Source organism: Schistocerca nitens, chromosome 2 (assembly GCF_023898315.1).
Source record: "Schistocerca nitens isolate TAMUIC-IGC-003100 chromosome 2, iqSchNite1.1, whole genome shotgun sequence".
Lineage (NCBI taxonomy): Eukaryota > Metazoa > Arthropoda > Insecta > Orthoptera > Acrididae > Schistocerca > Schistocerca nitens.
In genome coordinates this window covers 43,145,189-43,165,820 of record NC_064615.1, presented here as the reverse complement: position 1 = coordinate 43,165,820, position 20,632 = coordinate 43,145,189, and the positions used below count along the sequence as shown (strand labels likewise).

Genomic DNA, 20,632 nt, shown 5'->3' with positions numbered 1-20,632 from the left:
TATTAACTTAGGCGCACAAGTACAAAGTTTCTATTTTCAAAATATCCGTCAGATTCCACACAGATATATCATTACGTTTCACATAAATACGAACTTGGGATACTTCGTACAGTTACATCTAGAATAAAAGTTATTACTTGCCTTTCATATTCTTTCCTTTGATTTTATCTATAGCGGATGTACGACAAACACCCAGACATTAATTTTTTGCGAGAATGTCGGAACTGCTTCATTCACTGGAATTGTTATGTACCTGCACCGTTTACGCAAAGTTGTCAGAGAAGGTGACATGCAAACTAGGTTTATCACAGGTAAAATAAATACATTAATAATAATAAACGCATACCGTGCGATCAGGTGACCTTGGAAACAGTGGTACAATCCGAAGTCGTACGTCTCTTACAACCGATAAATCACTGAAGCAGCTCACTGTTAAGGAAAGCTCTTACTGTACATTAAATAAAAATTTTCCACTCGATCTCGCAATTGCAAAAAAAAAAGAATAAATAAATAAGAAACAGGCTCCATAATTTCCAGGTACGATATTCCTATAACCGTATTTTCCGCGAAAAAGAACGAGCCGTCAAACTGTTCTCGGGAAATGGAGTAAAACACATGAAGCTCGACTACCATGTGTATCTTATATGCTTTCTTTGCGGCGATCCATATTCCCGTTTGAATGAAACGTAGTGTCATAACTGAATATTAAACGTGAAAGATGATTGTTATCTTCCATCTACACGTCCAGAAATCATTCAATAATTGTTTGTGACCGCCATGATAGTCTGAAACACAAATATCGCCTCAACACACGCCAGATAGACATATGAAGAACGGCTGATTCTCGGTTGATTTGCAGACGGCTGTGAACTAATTCAGAATTCTGTGGAATCTTGAACGAATATCCGTGGACGACCTGTGGATTCCCCCTTACATAAACACTCAGTATCTTCAAAATGCTTGTGCCACTGATCTAATTACACTAGAAGACCATTATCGTCAAAAGTATTAACCGACAACTTACAAGTGCTACCAAGATTAACTCCAATTTCGACGTCTAAGCTACAATACACCTCAAGTCTGTATCATCATTCATGAATGTTTCTGGAACCCAGTGCACATCTTAAGAGGCCCCACTTAATGTCATTAGACTCATGCAACCCACTCCACAGTTTTATAACCAGATCGACAGAACACGTTTCTTTTGTGTCAATTTTTTTTTTTTTTTTTTTTTTGGTGCGTGATGCATTTAGGCTCCATGTTCTGCACTAATTAAGTTTTGACGGCTATCGCACCTGTGGGAACAGGTAACGCAGAATGCCTTCTATAGTTGGGCTATTACTATCCGGATACGAGCACACTGGATAATAATCGAGCGACCGATGGGTACCAACTACATATTATGGTTTTATTCAGAAGTCACGTTTGACATCAGTTATGTAATGATGAACTTCAGTTAGACCGTTCGTAGGGAATCATTAATTAAATTTACTAATCATGTATACAATGCACGACTGACTATTACGTTTATTTCTAAATAAAATACATTGTCTGTCACAAGCAGTTCGTTATTGAAGACGGGAGACGGATGATTCACTATTAAAAATCGTAATTAAGTTATTTATTGACTACCTCAATCGAAAATATCCTCACTTTAAGCTCTGTCGAAACGAAGACGTGTTTCAGTAGGATAATTCAAATTTAAGGTTCATATTCGGTATGACGTTGCATCTATAGAAATTAAGACGTATTATTAACCGTCTCGTTCGCCCATTGGGGAACACTAATTATGACTTTAATAACTGATTTTTATCATTTATCTCACCCTGTCACTTATAAACTACTATCCTTTTACCTGCAGCTGTGCATATTAATGTGTATGTCACATAAACTACACACATCCCATTCTCCCCTCTCTCTATCTTCTCTTGCCAACCTCCCAATCCACCTCCTGTTCCCCCTCCCCCCTCCCTCTCTCTCTCTGTCTGTCTGTCTCTCTCTCTCTCTCTCTCTCTCACTCTCACTCTGTCATCTCCTCCTCCCTGTCGTTCTCTAATTTCCTGTTCTCCTCCTCCCTCCCCCCTCTATCTGCCCACCTTCTTCACCCCCTATTTCAGTGCATTTCCTACGTCACCCTGTTTTTCATTCACGCTCCGATGGAAGGTGGTTCTTCACCACACAGCACTTCTTTCGAGACAGTAAGTGGTATGGGTAGATCTACCAAGTTTGGCTAACATTGATCCAGATGTGGAAATGGTAGACATACAAACATACATCAGTATCAACACACATACCCACCCACCCACACACACACACACACACACACACACACACACTGCTTTAGCATTTTGGGAAATCGTTTACATTAGTAACTGCACAGAGGCATGGTGACAACATTTCCTTCCTCGGTCCATGGCTGATTTGAACAGAAATGGGATCTCCTCCCCACTACACACTACAGTGATATATTGTCGGCATCTCTTTGTGCAATTACTAATGTAGACAGTTTTCTAAAATGTTAAAACAGAAAATGTTAAAACAGAATTTAGTCTCATCGAACAACTGTTATGAAGTAATAAACAACATATTTGCATGACCCATGCACTGAATTCATTATTTACATAATTAAAATCTTCATTACATACTCTCCAGAGGTATCCAAATTCGTCGCTCGGTTCTGTTGGTCAGCTAATAAGTTTTTGCCTCTGTATCTACAACAACAAATTACAGCGGAATTCTCAACTACATATAAAAAGTAAATGAAACAACAAAGTTGAATTTAAAAACTAGGTTATGAACAGAAATTTACTTTCAGCTGATTGATTTTCAGGTTTCTCATCTGAAACAGAGGGACAAAATCCACCGTCTTCTTCTATTCGGTTTTCTCTTCTTTCTTAACTTAATGCTACGCGACAGCACTACAAAAACGGCTGCACTAGTTACTAGTTTCGAATCGCTTTCCATTCCGTACAGGTAGTGAACCGTGAGTATCTTCTTTTACCCAAAGCATCTATATAAAAGGCCACGTCACGTGCACATATCTGGATCAAGGAGAGTGTCATCTAGTGGGTACTCCTTGACACAACAGTGAGGAATCTCGCCAGTTTGGCATTCGGAGACCATTCGCTTTGTGCTGTCACATGTCTGTCGCCGCCTTAACCGTATGCCAACGCATTTAAACACTGTACTGGTGGCTGTGAAATCACATTGAACACAAATTAGTTCGTACAATTGTCTTAGATATCAGCTGGCACGATTGTTGGGTATGGTAGACCTTTAAACAGTGTACTGAATGTAGAGCAACACCACACATTTTCGTCTGCGACTAAAGCTTATAATTTATGCAATTGGGTTGGTCACAGTGTGTTTGTCCAACTGCTGTTTACGAAAAGCTAGAGTAACTCCGATTCTGTAATGAGCGCACGTCGCTTCACTTAGCCAGCCCACAGAACACTGTGTGCCGAGACGTCACAGGTGGCGACCCCGCGTGTTGCAGAAGAGTTGCTCGCTGTCGGGCGCCGTGTGCGGCGCGGATGGCGTGACGTACCGGTCCGAGTGCGAGGCGGTGGCCGCGCGGGTCCCACTCGACTACGTGGGCCGCTGCTCCGGCTGCCGGGACCTGAGCAGGTGTCCGCCACTGGCCAGGCAGGGCTGCCAACCGCTGCGGCCGCCCGGCGCCTGCTGCCCTGTCTGCGCCGGAGCCCTCATCCTCCTCTACAGCCGCAAACAGGTATCTTTCTCTCTCATTTACCCTTACTTCGGGACACTGCAGTTCCAGATTCGATACGATATCTAATATCGATATAAATACCTAAATTTTTAACGCTGCCTCTGCCATATCGGTATGAAAGTATCGGTAAGACAGTATCGCAGGGTATTAATTATATATGTTTCCAACGTTTCTGGAACACAAAATGAGGTTTACTCAGAATACAAGGCGAAATTTAGAAATGATATGTTTCCACTAACCAACATCTGTATAAAATCAATTGCGATAGTAACAAGTAAAATCACGAAGTACAGCCCGATCAAATATTGCTTATCACACTTTCCATGCGACGCCCAGCACTGACTGAAAATGTCAGTTTTTTTCTTGCTACAAACAAAATATTTTTTGAAATGGAACTGTATCTGCACATTCAATAGAATGGTTACAAACCAGTATAGTGCCATGTTTCGTTTAATTACGTGTATTAACATTGTCAGCGAAACACGAAGAATGATTAGCACTTTAGCAGCGATAGAGTAGCGCTTCTCTATTTGTTTCGTTTGCAAATAAGTTCGCCGGGCAACATATTAGCCACCCCTTTCTAAGAGCAAGAACTTGTGGTAAGGTCTTATGGGACCAAACTGCTGACGTCATCGGTCTCTAAGCTTGTTGTTGTTGTTGTTGTTGTTGTGGTCTTCAGTCCTGAGACTGGTTTGATGCAGCTCTCCATGCTACTCTATCCTGTGCAAGCTTCTTCATCTCCCAGTACCTACTGCAACCTACATCCTTCTGAATCTGCTTAGTGTATTGATCTCTTGGTCTCCCTCTACGATTTTTACCCTCCACGCTGCCCTCCACTGCTGAATTTGTGATCCCTTGATGCTTCAGAACATGTCCTACCAACCGATCCCTTCTTCTAGTCAAGTTGTGCCACAAACTTCTCTTCTCCCCAATCCTATTCAATACCTCCTCATTAGTTACGTGATCTACCCACCTTATCTTCAGCATTCTTCTGTAGCACCACATTTCGAAAGCTTCTATTCTCTTCTTGTCCACACTAGTTATCGTCCATGTTTCACTTCCATACATGGCTACACTCCATACAAATACTTTCAGAAACGACTTCCTGACACCTAAATCTATACTCCATGTTAACAAATTTCTCTTCTTCAGAAACGATTTCCTTGCCATTGCCAGTCTACATTTTATAACCTCTCTACTTCGACCATCATCAGTTATTTTACTCCCTAAATAGCAAAACTCCTTTACTACTTTAAGTGTCTCATTTCCTAATCTAATTCCCTCAGCTTCACCCGATTTGATTTGACTACATTCCATTATCCTCGTTTTGCTTTTGTTGATGTTCATCTTATATCCTCCTTTCAAGACACCGTCCATTCCGTTCAACTGCTCTTCCAAGTCTTTTGCTGTCTCTGACAGAATTACAATGTCATAGGCGAACCTCAAAGTTTTTACTTCTTCTCCATGAATTTTAATGCCTACTCCGAATTTTTCTTTTGTTTCAAATGGCTCTGAGCACTATGGGACTCAACATCTTAGGTCATAAGTCCCCTAGAGCTTAGAACTACTTAAACCTAACTAACCTAAGGACTTCACACACACCCATGCCCGAGGCAGGATTCGAACCTGCGACCGTAGCAGTCCCGCGGTTCCGGACTGCAGCGCCAGAACCGCTAGACCACCGCGGCCGGCTTTTGTTTCCTTTACTGCTTGCTCAATATACAGATTGAATAACATCGGGGAGAGGCTACAACCCTGTCTCACTCCTTTCCCAACCACTGCTTCCATTTCATGCCCCTCGACTCTTACAACTGCCATCTGGTTTCTGTACAAATTGTAAATAGCCTTTCGCTCCCTGTATTTTACCCCTGCCACCTTCAGAATTTGAAAGAGAGTATTCCAGTTAACATTGTCAAAAGCTTTCTCTAAGTCTACAAATGCTAGAAACGTAGGTTTGCCTTTTCTTAATCTTTCTTCTAAGATAAGTCGTAAGGTTAGCATTGCCTCACGTGTTCCAACATTTCTACGGAATCCAAACTGATCTTCCCCGAGGTCCGCTTCTACCAGTTTTTCCATTCGTCTCTAAGCTTACTCACTGCTTAATCTAACGTAAAATAACTTACGCTAAGGACAACACACACACCTATGCCCGAGGACTCGAACCTCGAACCTCCGACGGGGGGAGCAGCGTGGACTGTGACAAGGTGCCTTAGACTGCTCGGCTACCCCTCGCGGCTTTAAAAGAGCGTTGTTTATGACGTATAACTAGTACCATGCAGTGCTTGGACTCCCCACTGCTGACGTGCTGAATTTCTGGTTCTACGAGGTCAGCGCAGTAACATGGTTCAACATAGAGGCGACACAGAATGGCAGCACGTAGCATTCGTTTTTGGATGTACCTGTAATCGAGCATTGAAAAATAATTGCCTGATTTGTTACTGTATCAAAGGAGATTGTCCAGTGTGCCAACAAGGAGTGGAGTCCCACAAGCAGCCATGTAGTACGGCTTACAACGGGGTGACAAAACTCGTGGGATAACTCCTAATATCAGTTAGGACCGCCTTTTGCCTCCCATTGTGCAGAGAGTCAACGTCGCATGGACTCAACAAGTCGTTCGAAGTCTCCTGAAAAAATATTGAGCCATGCTTCCTCTATAGCCGTCCATAATTGAGAAAGTGAAGCGAGTGCAGGATTTTGTGCATGAAACGGCCTCTCGATTATGTCACATAACTCTTCGGTGGGATACATGTCGGACTACCATGGCGGCCAAATCATTTGACTGCTTTGTCCAGAGTGCTCTTCAGACCACTGACCAACAGTTGAGGCCAGGTTACATGGCGCATTGTCATCCACAAAAAATTCCATCGTTGTTGGGTGCAAATGGTCTCAAAGTAGCCGAATATAGCCATTCCTAGTCAAAGAATGGTTCAGTAGGAGAAGAGGACCCACTGCGCTCCATGTAAGCACGGCCCACATCACTATGTAGCCACCGCCAGTTTGCAAAATGCGTTATTGAAATCTTGGGTCCATACCTTCGTTGGGTCTGCGCCACACCCGAACCATACCATCAGCTCTTAGCAACTGAAATCGGGATTCACCTGACCATGGCACGGTTTTCCAGTCGTACAGGGTCCAAGAGATATGGTCACGAACCCAAGAGATGCGCTGCAGGCGATGTCGTGCTGTTAGCAAAGGCACTACTCCTTATGACAGGGGTTCATAGTCAAGTAGAAATTTTGGAGGACATCATATTTGCCGTTGACAAAAATAGATCTTTTCACCGTAGATATACAGTAACATCAACGAATGTGAAGCTCTGTACACCTTGAAATGGTGGAAATTACGTGAAATTTTACCAATGTTAACATCATTCACGTAAATCGCTACAAATTAATAACAAACAGTTAACAAGTAAACAAGACTGCAAATACAGTTACCACTCGGGAATGTACCTTCGCGCCAACAGTCTTAGTTTACTGTATTTCTACAGTGAAAAGGCCTATTTTTGACGATGGTGTTTACATGTCGGAGGTTTTTAAAATCTAAAACGTGCTGAAGCACAATATTTTACAGTACTGCTTGAAAGTGGCCCAAAAGCCGTATATTGCAACTTTGAAATAAATAATTTCTATAGACAAAGGCGAGTATAATGTCACTTAAAAATAAATTCAAGCAGTGGTGCTTGTCTGTTATCACTGACAACTCTGCGCAAACGCCACTGCTCGCGGTCATTAAGTGAAGGCCATTGGCCACTGCGCTGTCCGTAATGAGAGGTAATGCCTGAAATCTGGTACTCTAGTCACACTCTTGACACTGTGGATGTCGGAATACTGAATTCCCTAACTATTTCCGAAACCTAATGTCCCATGTGTCTGGCTTCAACCTACATTCCGCGGCCAAAGTCTGTTAGTAAATGAAAAGCGCATCGGGAATAGCAATAAACAAAAAGAAACTGCAGTATTAAAGAAAAGGAGAGCACGTAATCTGTCTACCGAGAAAATGTCACAAAATAGCGCTGAGTTCATAGTGTACAGAGCTGTTGCCAGGTGAAAGTGCCTGATTAGCTTTTGTTGTATCGTAATTTATAGTTATATATATTGGTATTTTGTGTGTGGTAACGTGAAGTTGAACTTGTTACTAGAGAAACAGTTAAGTTCGTATTTAGTTTTTTAAGTAATATCGCAGTTCTTGAAAAGTGATCAGCAATGGAAACGTTAATCAGAAATGCAACATTAAACTGCATACTGCAACTCTCATGGCGAGTAAACAGTCTGTTCTGTTAAATTTAAGAAAACTGTCCTGTTAACAATGATGTAAACAGTCTGACTGCGAGAAAAATCTGAAATATAAATAACTACAAAAATTCACTGTCTGAACAGTATGTCACTGTTGAAATATTAATTGTATGACATGTAAATTATAAATGGCCTATCTGTTTACACAGTGAATAAATGCTGTGCTGCTGCTATCTCCAAACTACTGTGGCTGCTTATGCTATGCTACCTAAGAAATAAAAATTCAAAATACTAGCGACGCGATGTGCAATGCATGCTTTAAACTATAGAGGCATCCACAAAATTTCTGTGCTAATAAATCTCATTACCGCAATGATGATTGTCAATACAATTTATGTTACTGAGAAACTCGGGAAAGCAAAATTATATATGTGGAACTTGAAATAAAGAGGCGAATGCTGAAATGAATGAACAATAAAGTAACTGTATTAACAAAACTTTAAACCACTAATACAAAATATTTCAACACTTGAAATATTAAAAATTCACTTTAATAATGGAAAAACCTGAACAAGTCCTCTTTACTTTCTTACAAACAAATATGACATCAAACTTTGAAAAAAAAAAAAAAAAACATCAGTGAATCACACATTTTTACATTATCATAAAAAATCTCAAATTCCAAATCCCTGACCAAATTAATTACTACACTATCATGTCTCGGAAAATGCGTTACTACAGTACCTTTTGAAGTCCTCTGACTGAATTTACAAAATATCTATCCATAAACGAAGAAAATTATTTCTGGCACACAGCATAACCTAAAAAGATCTTACTCCATCACAAGATACAACACTCCTCCTCTACTCTCTCTCTCTCTCTCTCTGTCTCCCTCCCTCCCTCCCTCCCTTCCTCCCTCCAAGATTACACTCCATCACGAGAAAAGGTTCTACTAACAGTCTCTCGCAGCGCAACCTCTTTGGCAGACACTATTGAAGCTCTATTTTTCCGCGTGTCAGCCAAAATATTAACAAAATTACAATTTTCTGTATTAAACAAAACCCTTATAGTATTACCAACTCAACGGTGTTCGCTAGCTCAACAAATGAATAAATGGCAGCAGCAGGTCCCGAAGAGATTGTAAGGGTCAAGAGGCCCAATACATGGAAGGATGATGACAATGATAACAATGATGACGATGATGATGATAATGATAATGATGATGATAACGTTCTTCAAATTTAGATGAAACGAAGTTTATTTGAAAGCACAACAGCACAGATCTTTTTAATTCGTATACTGGTATTTCTACATAACACGCATCCTAACGATATCTAGACACGACCACGCTCATATTAACAGTTACATTTATTCCACTTTCACACTGAACTTTACTACTGCTGTATTCTCTTCTTCATCTTCATTCTTCTTCACGCGATCACGCCCAGAGGACCGCGCGCCACCACAGTTAGAGATCTCCATCCGTCTCTGTCTTCTGCTATCTGTCTCCAGTTTTCCGTGACTCCCAGCTGCAACAGGTCTTCTCTCACTCCATCGATCTACCTCTTTCTATGTCTTCCCACTGGTCTGCTGCCTGACGGGATCCAGTCCATTGTGATTTTGGGCCATCTTGTTGCCTCCATTCTAACAACATGTCCAGCCCATTGCAGTCTTTTGCTTCTCATCACTCCCAAGATGTTAGGCTCCTTGTACAGCTCTTCTAATTCAGTGTTATGGCGTCTTCTCCATTCTCCAGTAGTCTGATCTCTGACTGGTCCAAATATTTTCCTGAGGACTTTCCTTTCAAATTTTAGCAGTCGCTTAAGGTCTTGTTTTCGAGTGCTCCAGGTTTGAGAACCATAAAGTACTACTGGCATTATTAATGTCTTATACAACCGTAGCTTTAGTTGTTGCGAGACACTTCTGCTGTATTGGTTCTAAGAATTAATATTTCGCAATGCAGTTGTACGGGGTAGCTTTTCATAACTGTTCATACAATAATATTATCCACCGCTGGAAGCTACGGAGAGAATGCCGATACTATTTCGTCCATTGGTTTCATATCTATTTACGTACGCATTGTAACATACCCGGGAGTACTAATGGGTGGGGGACCCTTTAAACTGACTTTTCGTTTCGTGACCGTACGCCCAGTCCACACCACGTACCTGGTAATCCCGCGGCGGTCGTACTGTGCTGCTCCACACTGCTGCTGGCTTGCCTGAAGTTATCTATCGAAATATGCAAGCGGGTTTAGGGGAGCCACTCATCGTTAAAACATAACACTGTCCGACGTCTGGTATGAACATCTATATTCTGAGACGATATGGAAACCACAGGTTGCACTGTTTACACTCTAAATCGTAAATGCTTATCCCAATTAACAATATTGATGATTAGCAGTCCAAATTATCATTCGGACGAGCGTACGCGTAACCGACTCGACGCAGGTGATTGTTGATGATGCGGAAGCCGAATGATCGAAGGAAAGTTCTTACGCTCGCTACACATACAGATATCCGGTAATAGTCCTCCTTGTCACTAGTAATTATATAACACTGTTTGTAAAGTTAATTTTTCAGTTCTCACTTGTACGAGCGTGCGAGTAACCGTCGCGGCGCGGCTCATTGTTGATAATGCGGAAACGCGATGATCGAACGCACGTTCTCATGCTCGCTACAAGACACTGGCACTCGATTGCACTCTTTTATGGTAACTAATTTCTACTGATTCCCATCAGTTTATTCTTAGAAGCCGAACACGGCGCGGATGATTGATACTGTGCGACACGCAACGAGAGGATACACAAATACGTCATCGGCGGCACTGCTCATTTTTAATTACATCTTGACGCACTTTCCTTTGAATTACTTCCATATTTAATCACTTTACTGTAATAGCACTTGTAGCAACACTTCAACCTGAATACTAACAATGCTTCTTGCATGCAGATCTACACACTACACAACATAACAGTTCCGTGTCTCGCGCTCGACTCTCTAGACGCGGCTGCCCGCAAAGATACTCTACAACTCAACCACCGATATGACAGTACACTTACAACCTTCCACGAAAAAAACGAATCCTACTCACTATACCAGGATGGTAAAATGGTCATCTGCCACACTTCTGATAAACGTATAGGATGTACGATGGAACCTCCAACAGAACAACATTTACGAATCAACTTACATGTTACGAATTTCTTTGCAGAAACAGATTCTACTAACACAGCTGTAGCGACAGCCACCATCATCTAGTGTGTGTTGCGTTGGCCCAGGGAACATATCCTGAAAAAAACTTCAGGTACCTGAATTTAAACATATCATACAGAAATACGGCAACCCCAACATTACCGACAAGTCTACTCTGAAGAAGAGTTACGTGGATTCTTGTTATGTTGATAAATTAGAAAAACTCAGGGCTGACATTGGCAAATCACATACTTAGGATTCTGCTGATGAGACGACGGATTCTGTAGAACGATTCATCGCTAACGTAATTATGGGCAAGTTGGACTCTGAGGCTCCATCTACACACTACTTAATTTATTGAAAATCCTCGGAGGCAAAAGACGTTTCAACGATTCGTTAATGATGGACTTGAGTTACTACAGCCAGATGGCGAAAAATAAGAAAAAAATTTTACTCACATACACAGATGGAGCTCAGTTTATTTTCAGAAGGCATGGAAATCGCTTACGTATTTTATAGAAACTTACTCCATGTTACGTATACGGCTCAGTCAGCATTCAACAGTTCCAAATCCAATTCAGTTTCATACATCGAGAGTCACTTTATCCCCCTTCCCGATAGTATCAAGAAACTGAAGGCTTCATTTATGCCTCTCCAGGTGACTGTGGGAATATCAGAAGATGCATTTTGTAAGGTCATAGATGTATCAGGTGAATAGGGTTGTGTGGTTTCCAGGAAACTGCAATCTGTGCCGAATAAGTAAATTGGATACTCAAATCTTGTTATTTTGTCTCGCTTTTCTTATGGTGAAATTTTACAAGCCACTAAAGATAATATTTCTAGCACAATTAATATGCACCGTTGAATTGTGAAGTTGCGCGATCTTTTACCATTTATAAAGACACTAGTTTAGCGCCACCTCCTTCCCTCGAGTAAATTATATGATCTTCACATAATTTTTTCTTTTCCTTTAATGTAATTTTTATGTTGTTCACAAATTGCAACATCTTCTTAACTTTTCGCACTAATTAAGACCATAGAAGCATGTCTTTTTCCGAATGTACTTCTGACCGAAAAACTGTTAAGGTAACTAGACTCCAAGGTTTTTGTTAATCAGGCCTTTTTCGTTCTTGTGGCTATATTTCCATAGAAATATACATCCGCTAACACATATTTGTTTATATCTAACCGAAAAGTGAATTACCAATTTCACAGATTTACCTTTAAAAATTTTTGAATGTAGCGAATTATTTTCATAAAACATTATCATCACCTATTTCACTCCCTTTGGAGTTAAATTTCAAAAAACAGTGAAACACGTATTTTTTTTCATTTCCAACCGAGAAGTCAAACAACAACTTTCTAACATTTAGCTTTAAAAAATGCTTCCACAGAGAGCGATTTCATAAAACATTTAATCCTCTATTTCACCCCTTAAGGATTGAATTTCCAAAAACACAGGAATGCCAATTCTCTATCTGTAATCCAGAAGTCAAATAACAATTTTAATAACTGTAGCTTTAATATGATTTAGTGGTTCTTTAATAATGGTTCATTTTTAAAAAATTTCACCCGTATAGGGGTTAAATTTCCAAAAATGCTGAAACTCGGTTTTCATTATTTCTGACCCAGAAACCGAATATCAATTTTCGTAGGTTTAGCTTCAAACTTGACTTAATAGCGACATATTCTCAAAAAAAATTCATTCCCTATTTCATCCCGTTTGGGGTGGAATTTCGAAAAATCCTTTCTTAAACGACGTATACAGGGTAAGATCAACATCCTCCCCAAATTTGAAGTTTGTACACCTGGTGGTTTGGCTGGGAGATGATGAGTGTATCAGTGAGAACATTGCCTTTTATATACATTAATAAAACCAACAAATTGCAGGGACAGATTCCTGACTCGAACTAGAGAAGAAAGGTCCTATGAACATGAAATGGACGATGTGCACGCAACGACAACAGATCGTCCCTTCAAACAGTACAGAGCTGCACTGCATTCATGTCACAAAAGATGTTCAAAATATTCTCCATCAGGTGATGGAATAGAAGCTATTGTATTGCAGAGTACATATAATGGTACACTGGATTGCACCTTGTTGGCGCGATCCACATGCCCAGAGCTTGTAGTAGAGTTCGTCTCAGTATCCTGTGGAGCCCGGTCCTCCAAATCTGGTGTACCCACAGTTCACCGCCTCCCTCCATGTTCGTCTGTCTGAAAGGACAAATGATCACACAGTCGCCCAGAAAAAGGCTTGAAATATTGTGTGATGTGGTTGGTGTCCCTGAGGGTACTTGTTTTGGTACAGCCGTGGTGCTTCTATATCGTTTGCATCTGCTTGGCCGTATACAGACACCATCTCGAGGTGCTGACGACATGAATGTCGGATGTCTCTGCTGCTTATACAGCCTGTAACACACAAGGAACACATGGCACGTAGTGAGAGGAGGAGTCATTCTGCCGTGGCAACGGTGCTCTTCCGGACACGTGTTCATAGGACTTTTTTCCTCCATTTCCAACCAGGAATCCGTTCGTGCAATTTGAAAGTTTTATTAATGTTTACCTTTTACGTATAGACACTGCCAGACAGAAGACTGTGCATGGCAACAGAACAGTTGGAAAAATACAGGGTGATTCAAAAAGAATACCACAACTTTAAAAATGTGTATTTAATGAAAGAAACATAATATAACCTTCTGTTATACATCATTACAAAGAGTATTTAAAAAGGTTTTTTTTCACTCAAAAACAAGTTCAGTGATGTTCAATATGGCCCCCTCCAGACACACGAGCAATATCAACCCGATACTCCAACTCGTCCCACACTCTCTGTAGCATTTCAGGCGTAACAGTTTGGATAGCTGCTGTTATTTCTCGTTTCAAATCATCAATGGTGGCTGGGAGAGGTGGCCGAAACACCATATCCTTAACATACCCCCATAAGAAAAAATCGCAGGGGGTAAGATCAGGGCTTCTTGGAGGCCAGTGATGAAGTGCTCTGTCACGGGCTGCCTGGCGGCCGATCCATCGCCTCGGGTAGTTGACGTTCAGGTAGTTACGGACAGATAAGTGCCAATGTGGTGGCGCTCCATCCTGCTGAAATATGAATTGTTGTGCTTCTTGTTCGAGCTGAGGGAACAGCCAGTTCTCTAACATCTCCAGATACTGTAGTCCAGTTACAGTAGCACCTTCGAAGAAAAAGGGACCAAAAACTTTATTGGCTGAAATGACACAGAAAACGTTCACCTTAGGCGAGTCACGTTCATACTGAGTTGTTTCCCGCGGATTCTCAGTGCCCCATATACAGACATTGTGACGGTTGACTTTCCCGTTAGTGTGGAAAGTTGCTTCATCACTAAACACAATCTTTGAAACGAAAGATTCATCTGTTTCCATTTGAGCAAGGAGAAAATCACAGAAATCGATTCTTTTAATCTTATAGCTGCAGACAGTGCTTGAACCAATTTCAGACGATAGGGTTTCATAACTAACCTTTTTCGTCTCTCTGCTAGCTCTGCGAGTCGATTTTCCTGGGCTGCGAACAAATGCTTGCTGGATGCGTGCTACATTTTCATCACTCGTTCTCGGCCGTCCAGAACTTTTCCCTTTGCACAAACACCCATTCTCTGTAAACTGTTTATACCAACGTTTAATACAGCACCTATCAGGAGGTTTAACACCATACTTCGTTCGAAATGCACGCTGAACAACTGTCGTCGATTCACTTCTGCCGTACTCAATAATACAAAAAGCATTCTGTTGAGCGGTCGCCATCTTAGCATCAACTGACGCTGACGCCTAGTCAACAGCGCCTCAAGCGAACAAATGTACAACTAAATGAAACTTTATAGCTCCCTTAATTCGCCGACAGATAGTTCTTAGCTCTGCCTTTTGTCGTTGCAGAGTTTTAAATTCCTAAAGTTGTGGTATTCTTTTTGAATCACCCTGTATATTAACCGGGCATCCAGTTCCACTCTGACTTACATGCTTGAACAGGAGACACATCTGCCTCATTCCTCTGTAGCGGAGGTAAATTGATTAAGAATTCACCCAACTGCGGCTGCTAGGACCCAGCGTCCTGCCTGCCCGGCCGGCTAAAGGGAGGAACGCATTGTGCGTATTGCCGGCGGGAAGCTGATCGTACGTTCCAGCACGCACAGAACGTGTCTTCAATAATACTCTTTATAAAATCCTCATCACACTGTGCCGTCACAGTGGCTGCAGCTTCTGATAACCACGAAAGAGAACATCAGACCTGCTCCATCCTCTCTGTTCCAAGTTTACCCTGGGCAGAAAGAAATTAATGTATAAAACTAATGAGAACTTTTACATTTGTGATTAGAAAAATTTTTAACTTGAGATTTACACTACCTATATATAGGATGTTACAAAAAGGTACAGCCAAACTTTCAGGAAACATTCCTCACACACAAAGAAAGAAAATATGTTATGTGGACATGTGTCCGGAAACGCTTACTTTCCATGTTAGAGCTAATTTTATTACTTCTCTTCAAATCACATTAATCATGGAATGGAAACACACAGCAACAGTACGTACCAGCGTGACTTCAAACACTTTGTTACAGGAAATGTTCAAAATGTCCTCCGTTAGCGAGGATACATGCATCCAACCTCCGTCGCATGAAATCCCCGATGCGCTGATGCAGCCCTGGAGAATGGCGTATTGTATCACAGCCGTCCACAATACGAGCACGAAGAGTCTCTACATTTGGTGCCGGGGTTGCGTAGACAAGAGCTTTCAAGTGCCCCCATAAATGAAAGTTAAGAGGGTTGAGGTCGGGAGAGCGTGGAGGCCATGGAATTGGTCCGCCTCTACCAATCCATCGGTCACCGAATCTGTTGTTGAGAAGCGTACGAACACTTCGACTGAAATGTGCAGGAGCTCCATCGTTCATGAACCACATGTTGTGTCGTACTTGTAAAGGCACATGTTCTAGCAGCACAGGTAGAGTATCCCGTATGAAATCATGATAACGTGCTCCATTGAGCGTAGGTGGAAGACCTTGGGGCCCAATCAAGACTTAACCAACAATGCCTGCCCAAACGTTCACAGAAAATGTCAATGTCAACACAAGCACCGAAGTCAACATTACCTTCCTTCACTTGGGCCAACTGGCGGTGAATCAAGGAAGTACAGTACATACTGACGAAACTAAAATGAGCTCTAACATGGAAATTAAGCGTTTCCGGACACATGTCCACATAACATCTTTCCTTTATTTGTGTGTGAGGAATGTTTCCTGAAAGTTTGGCCGTACCTTTTTGTAACACCCTGTATGTACCTGCAAACTATTAATATTTCCTGAACATCGGCGAAATAATTTTTAAGGTACATGCAGTAAAGAGCCGAAGAAACTGGTACACCTGCCTAACATCGTGAGGGCAACAGTGATCACGCAGAAGTGACGCAACACGAGGTGGCATGGACTCGACTAATGGCTGTAGTAGTGCTTGAGGGAACCGACACCGTGAATCCTGCAGGGCTCTCCATAAATCCGTAAGAGTGCGAGCGATGGAGATCCCTTCTGAACAGTACGACGCAAGGCTTCCCAGATATGCTCAAAAATATTCATATCTTGGGAGTTTGTTAGCCAAAGGAAGTGTTTAAACTCAGAAAAGTGTTGCTGGAGCAACTATGTAGCAATTCTGGACATGTGGGGTGTCGCATTGTCCTTCTGGAAATGCCTAAGTCCGACGTAATACACAATGGACATGAACGGATGCAGGTGATCACACAGGATGTTTAAGTACGTTCCACCTGTCAGACTCGTATCTAAACGTATGACGGGTCCCATATCATTCCAACAGCACACGCCCCAATTCTGGACATGGGGGGTGTCGCATTGTCCTTCTGGAAATGCCTAAGTCCGTCGTAATACACAATGGACATGAACGGATGCAGGTGATCACACAGGATGTTTAAGTACGTTCCACCTGTCAGACTCGTATCTAAACGTATGACGGGTCCCATATCATTCCAACAGCACACGCCTCACACCATTACAGGGTCTTCACCAGCTTGGACAGTCCCCTGCTGATACGCACAGTCCATGGATTCATGAGATTGTCTCCATACCTGTTCGCGTCCATCAGCTCGATACAGTTTGAAACGAGACACGTCCGACCAGGCAACATGTTTCCAGTCATCAACAGTAAAATGTCGGTGTTGATGGGCCCAGGCGAGGCGTAAAGCTTTGTGTCGAGCATTCATCGAGGGTAGACAAGTGAGCCTTCAGCTCCGAAAGCCCATGTCGACGATGTTTCGTTGAATGGTTCGCACGCTGACAGTTGTTGATGGCCTAGCATTGAAATCAGCAGTAATTTGCGGAAGCGTTGCACTTCAGTCACGTTGAACGATGCTCTTCAGCCGTCGTTGGTCCCGTTCTTGCAGGATCTTCATCCGGCCGCAGCGATGTCGGAAATTTGATGTTTTACCAGATTCCTGATATTCACGGGACACTCGTGGAATGGTGTATGGGAAAATCTTCACTTCATCGGTACCTCGGAGATGCTGTATCCCATCGCTCATGGGCCGCATGCGACACCACGTTCAAACTCACTTCACTCTTGATAACCTGGCATTGTAGTACCAGTAACCAGTATAACAACTGCGCCAGATACTTGTTGCCTTTTGTAGGCGTTGCTGACCGCAGTGCCGTATTCTGCCTGTTTACATGTCCTGTATTTAAACACGCATGCCTATACCAGTTTCTTTGGCGCTTCAGAGTATATGCCCTTATCCATCTGGGAGCTGTACCTGCAGGGCATACATGTATGGTCGTACTTGCGAAAGGGTTAACCTGGATGTTTGACTAGCCTACCGGTGAGCTTATATCTTCAAGCAAAAAATAAATAAAATTTTGGATTTTACATGTAATTGCTTCATTACATATGTATATATTTACGTAATTCACCAATATTGCTTGCATATTCCTGTACATACACTACTGGCCATTAAAATTGCTACACCAAGAAGAAATGCAGATAATAACGGGTATTCATTGGACAAATATATTATGCTAGAACTGACATGTGATTACATTTTCTCGCAATTTGGGTGCATAGATCCTGAGAAATCAGTACCCAGAACAACTACCTCCAGCCGTAATAACGGACTTGATACGCCTGGGGATTGAGTCAAACAGAGCTTGGATGGCGTGTACAGGTACAGATGCCCATGCAGCTTCAACACGATACCACAGTTCATCAAGAAGGGTGACTAGCGTGTTGTGACGAGCCAGTTGCTCGTCCACCACTGACCGGACGTTTCCGATTGGTGAGAGATATGGAGAATGTGCTGGCCAGGACAGCAGTCGATCAATTTCTTCATCCAGAAAGGCCCGTACAGGACCTGCAACATGCGGTCGTGCATTATCCTGCTGATATGTAGGGTTTCGCAGGGATCGAATGAAGGGTGGAGCCACGGGTCGTAACACATGTGAAATGTAGCGTCTATTGTACAGCGTGCCGTCAATACGAACAAGAGGTGACCGAGACGTGTAACCAATGGCAACCCATACCATCACGCCGGGTGATACGCCAGTATGGCGATGATGAATACACGCTTCCAATGTGCGTTCACCGCGATGTCGCCAAACACGGATGCGACCATCATGATGCTGTAAACAGAACCTGGATTTATCCGAAAAAATGACGTTTTCCCATTCGTGCACCCAGGTTCGTCGTTGAGTTCACCATCGCAGGGGCTCCTGTCTGTGATGCAGCGTCAAGAGTAACCGCAGCCACGGTCTCCAAGCTGATAGTCCATGCTGCTGCAAACGTCGTCGAACTGTTCGAGTAGATGGTTGTTGTCTTGGAAACCTCCCCATCTGTTGACTCAGGGATCGAAACGTGGCTGCACGATCCGTTACAGCCGTGCGGATAAGATGCCTGTCATCTCGACTGCTAGTGATACGAGGCCGCTGGGATCCAGCACGGCGTCCCGTATTACCCCCCTGAACCCACCGATTCCATATTGTGCTAACAGTCATTGGATCTCGACCAATGCGAGCAGCAATGTCGCGATTCGATAAACCGCAATCGCGATAGGCTACAATCCGACCTTTATCAAAGTCGGAAACGCATTTCTCCTGCTTACACGAGGCATCAGAACAACGTTTCACCAGGCAACGCCGGTCAACTGCTTTTTGTGTATGAGTAATCGGTTGGAAACTTTCCTCATGTCAGCACGTTGTAGGTGTCGCCACTGGCGCCAACCTTGTGTGAATGCTCTGAAAAGCTAATCATTTGCATATCAGAGCATCTTCTTCCTGTCGGTTAAATTTCGCGTCTGTAGCACGTCAGCTTCGTAGTGTAGCAATGTCAATGGCCAGCAGTGTGTATTTACGTAATTCAACAATATTGTTTACGTATTCATGTACAGTTCAATATTGTATAAAATCTGTGCTGTAATTATGAGAATACCTTCTGTCTGCAGTAAAGGATTGACACAACGAGTACGGGGAGGAGAGATTTTGTAAAAGGACTACAGAAACAAACAGGTGTCCTCCACTTGTGGCCAGGTGGAGCTATCGGTGCAGGCGGTGCGCGGCGACTCGCAGCCGTTGACGGTGCGGGCGGTGGTGGCGGCCCTGGAGCGGCTGGTGGCGGTGTCGGAGTGCGTGGTGCAGGGCTACGCCGGGGTGGGCCCGCAGCTGGTGGTGGTGGTGAGCGCGCGCACGCCGGGCCGCGCGCCGTCGCACCTGCAGCTGGAGGCGTGCGCCGCTGAGGCGCGCAAGCTGTCTGCGCTGGTGCGCGCGCGCAGCCCCAGACTCGCCGCGCAGCTGCCTCTCAGTCTGCTGCTCGCCGCCGAGGACGTGACGGCCGCGCCGGAAACATCCTCCGCGCCGAAGCCTGCCGGAGCCGGCGCCTGGCTCCTCGCCTTCACTGTCACGGTATGCCTCTCTAGAGGCTGCACCAGGCTACATACACATCAGGCGTCAGTGGATTAACTGAACCACAGAAGAAGACACCGAAGTATCGTTCCCGTTCTAGCGTGAGAGTACTCTGCATTTTACCCGGGAACCGAAAGTGTGACATCTGTATTTGTACTCTTTGAAGCACCATAAGGTTTACTGTGGTGCGTACAAAGTTTAACTGTGTCTTCCCTCGTCACTCCTTATGAAAAGGTGTGTTAGAGACATGATTTCTGGACTTCTTCGCAGTCCCGGGTGGCTTCTGATGGAATACCATTCAGCAGTTTCGTTACGCCGCTGGATAATATGCAAAATACCAATTTTATTCACAGTCGACTGGTTTTCGACCTCTGGCAACGAAAAAGAATCACAGGGACTTAGAGGCAGCAGAAATTCATTGCTGGAGAGAACCATGTGCCAGGATTATTTGCTGTGGGGTAGCATCCAAGTACATGCAATTCCCAGTCACAAGTGCATTGAAAAGTATATTCAGGATTTAAGGGAGAGAAGGGGTAGCTCATGTAAGTTCTGCAA

The 20,632-nt window shown here is 43.1% G+C and overlaps 1 protein-coding gene across 1 annotated transcript in view; it reads left to right on the top strand.

The window, feature by feature from the left end:
* Nucleotides 1-20,134, top strand: part of LOC126234308 (reversion-inducing cysteine-rich protein with Kazal motifs-like) — a 354,561-nt gene extending 334,427 nt beyond the window's left edge. The window contains exons 16-17 of the mRNA XM_049942994.1: nt 3,497-3,730; nt 19,706-20,134. Of these exons, the coding sequence (XP_049798951.1) occupies nt 3,497-3,730; nt 19,706-20,134 (663 nt within the window). The remainder of the gene's footprint in view (nt 1-3,496; nt 3,731-19,705) is intronic.
* Nucleotides 20,135-20,632: the final 498 nt, after the last annotated feature.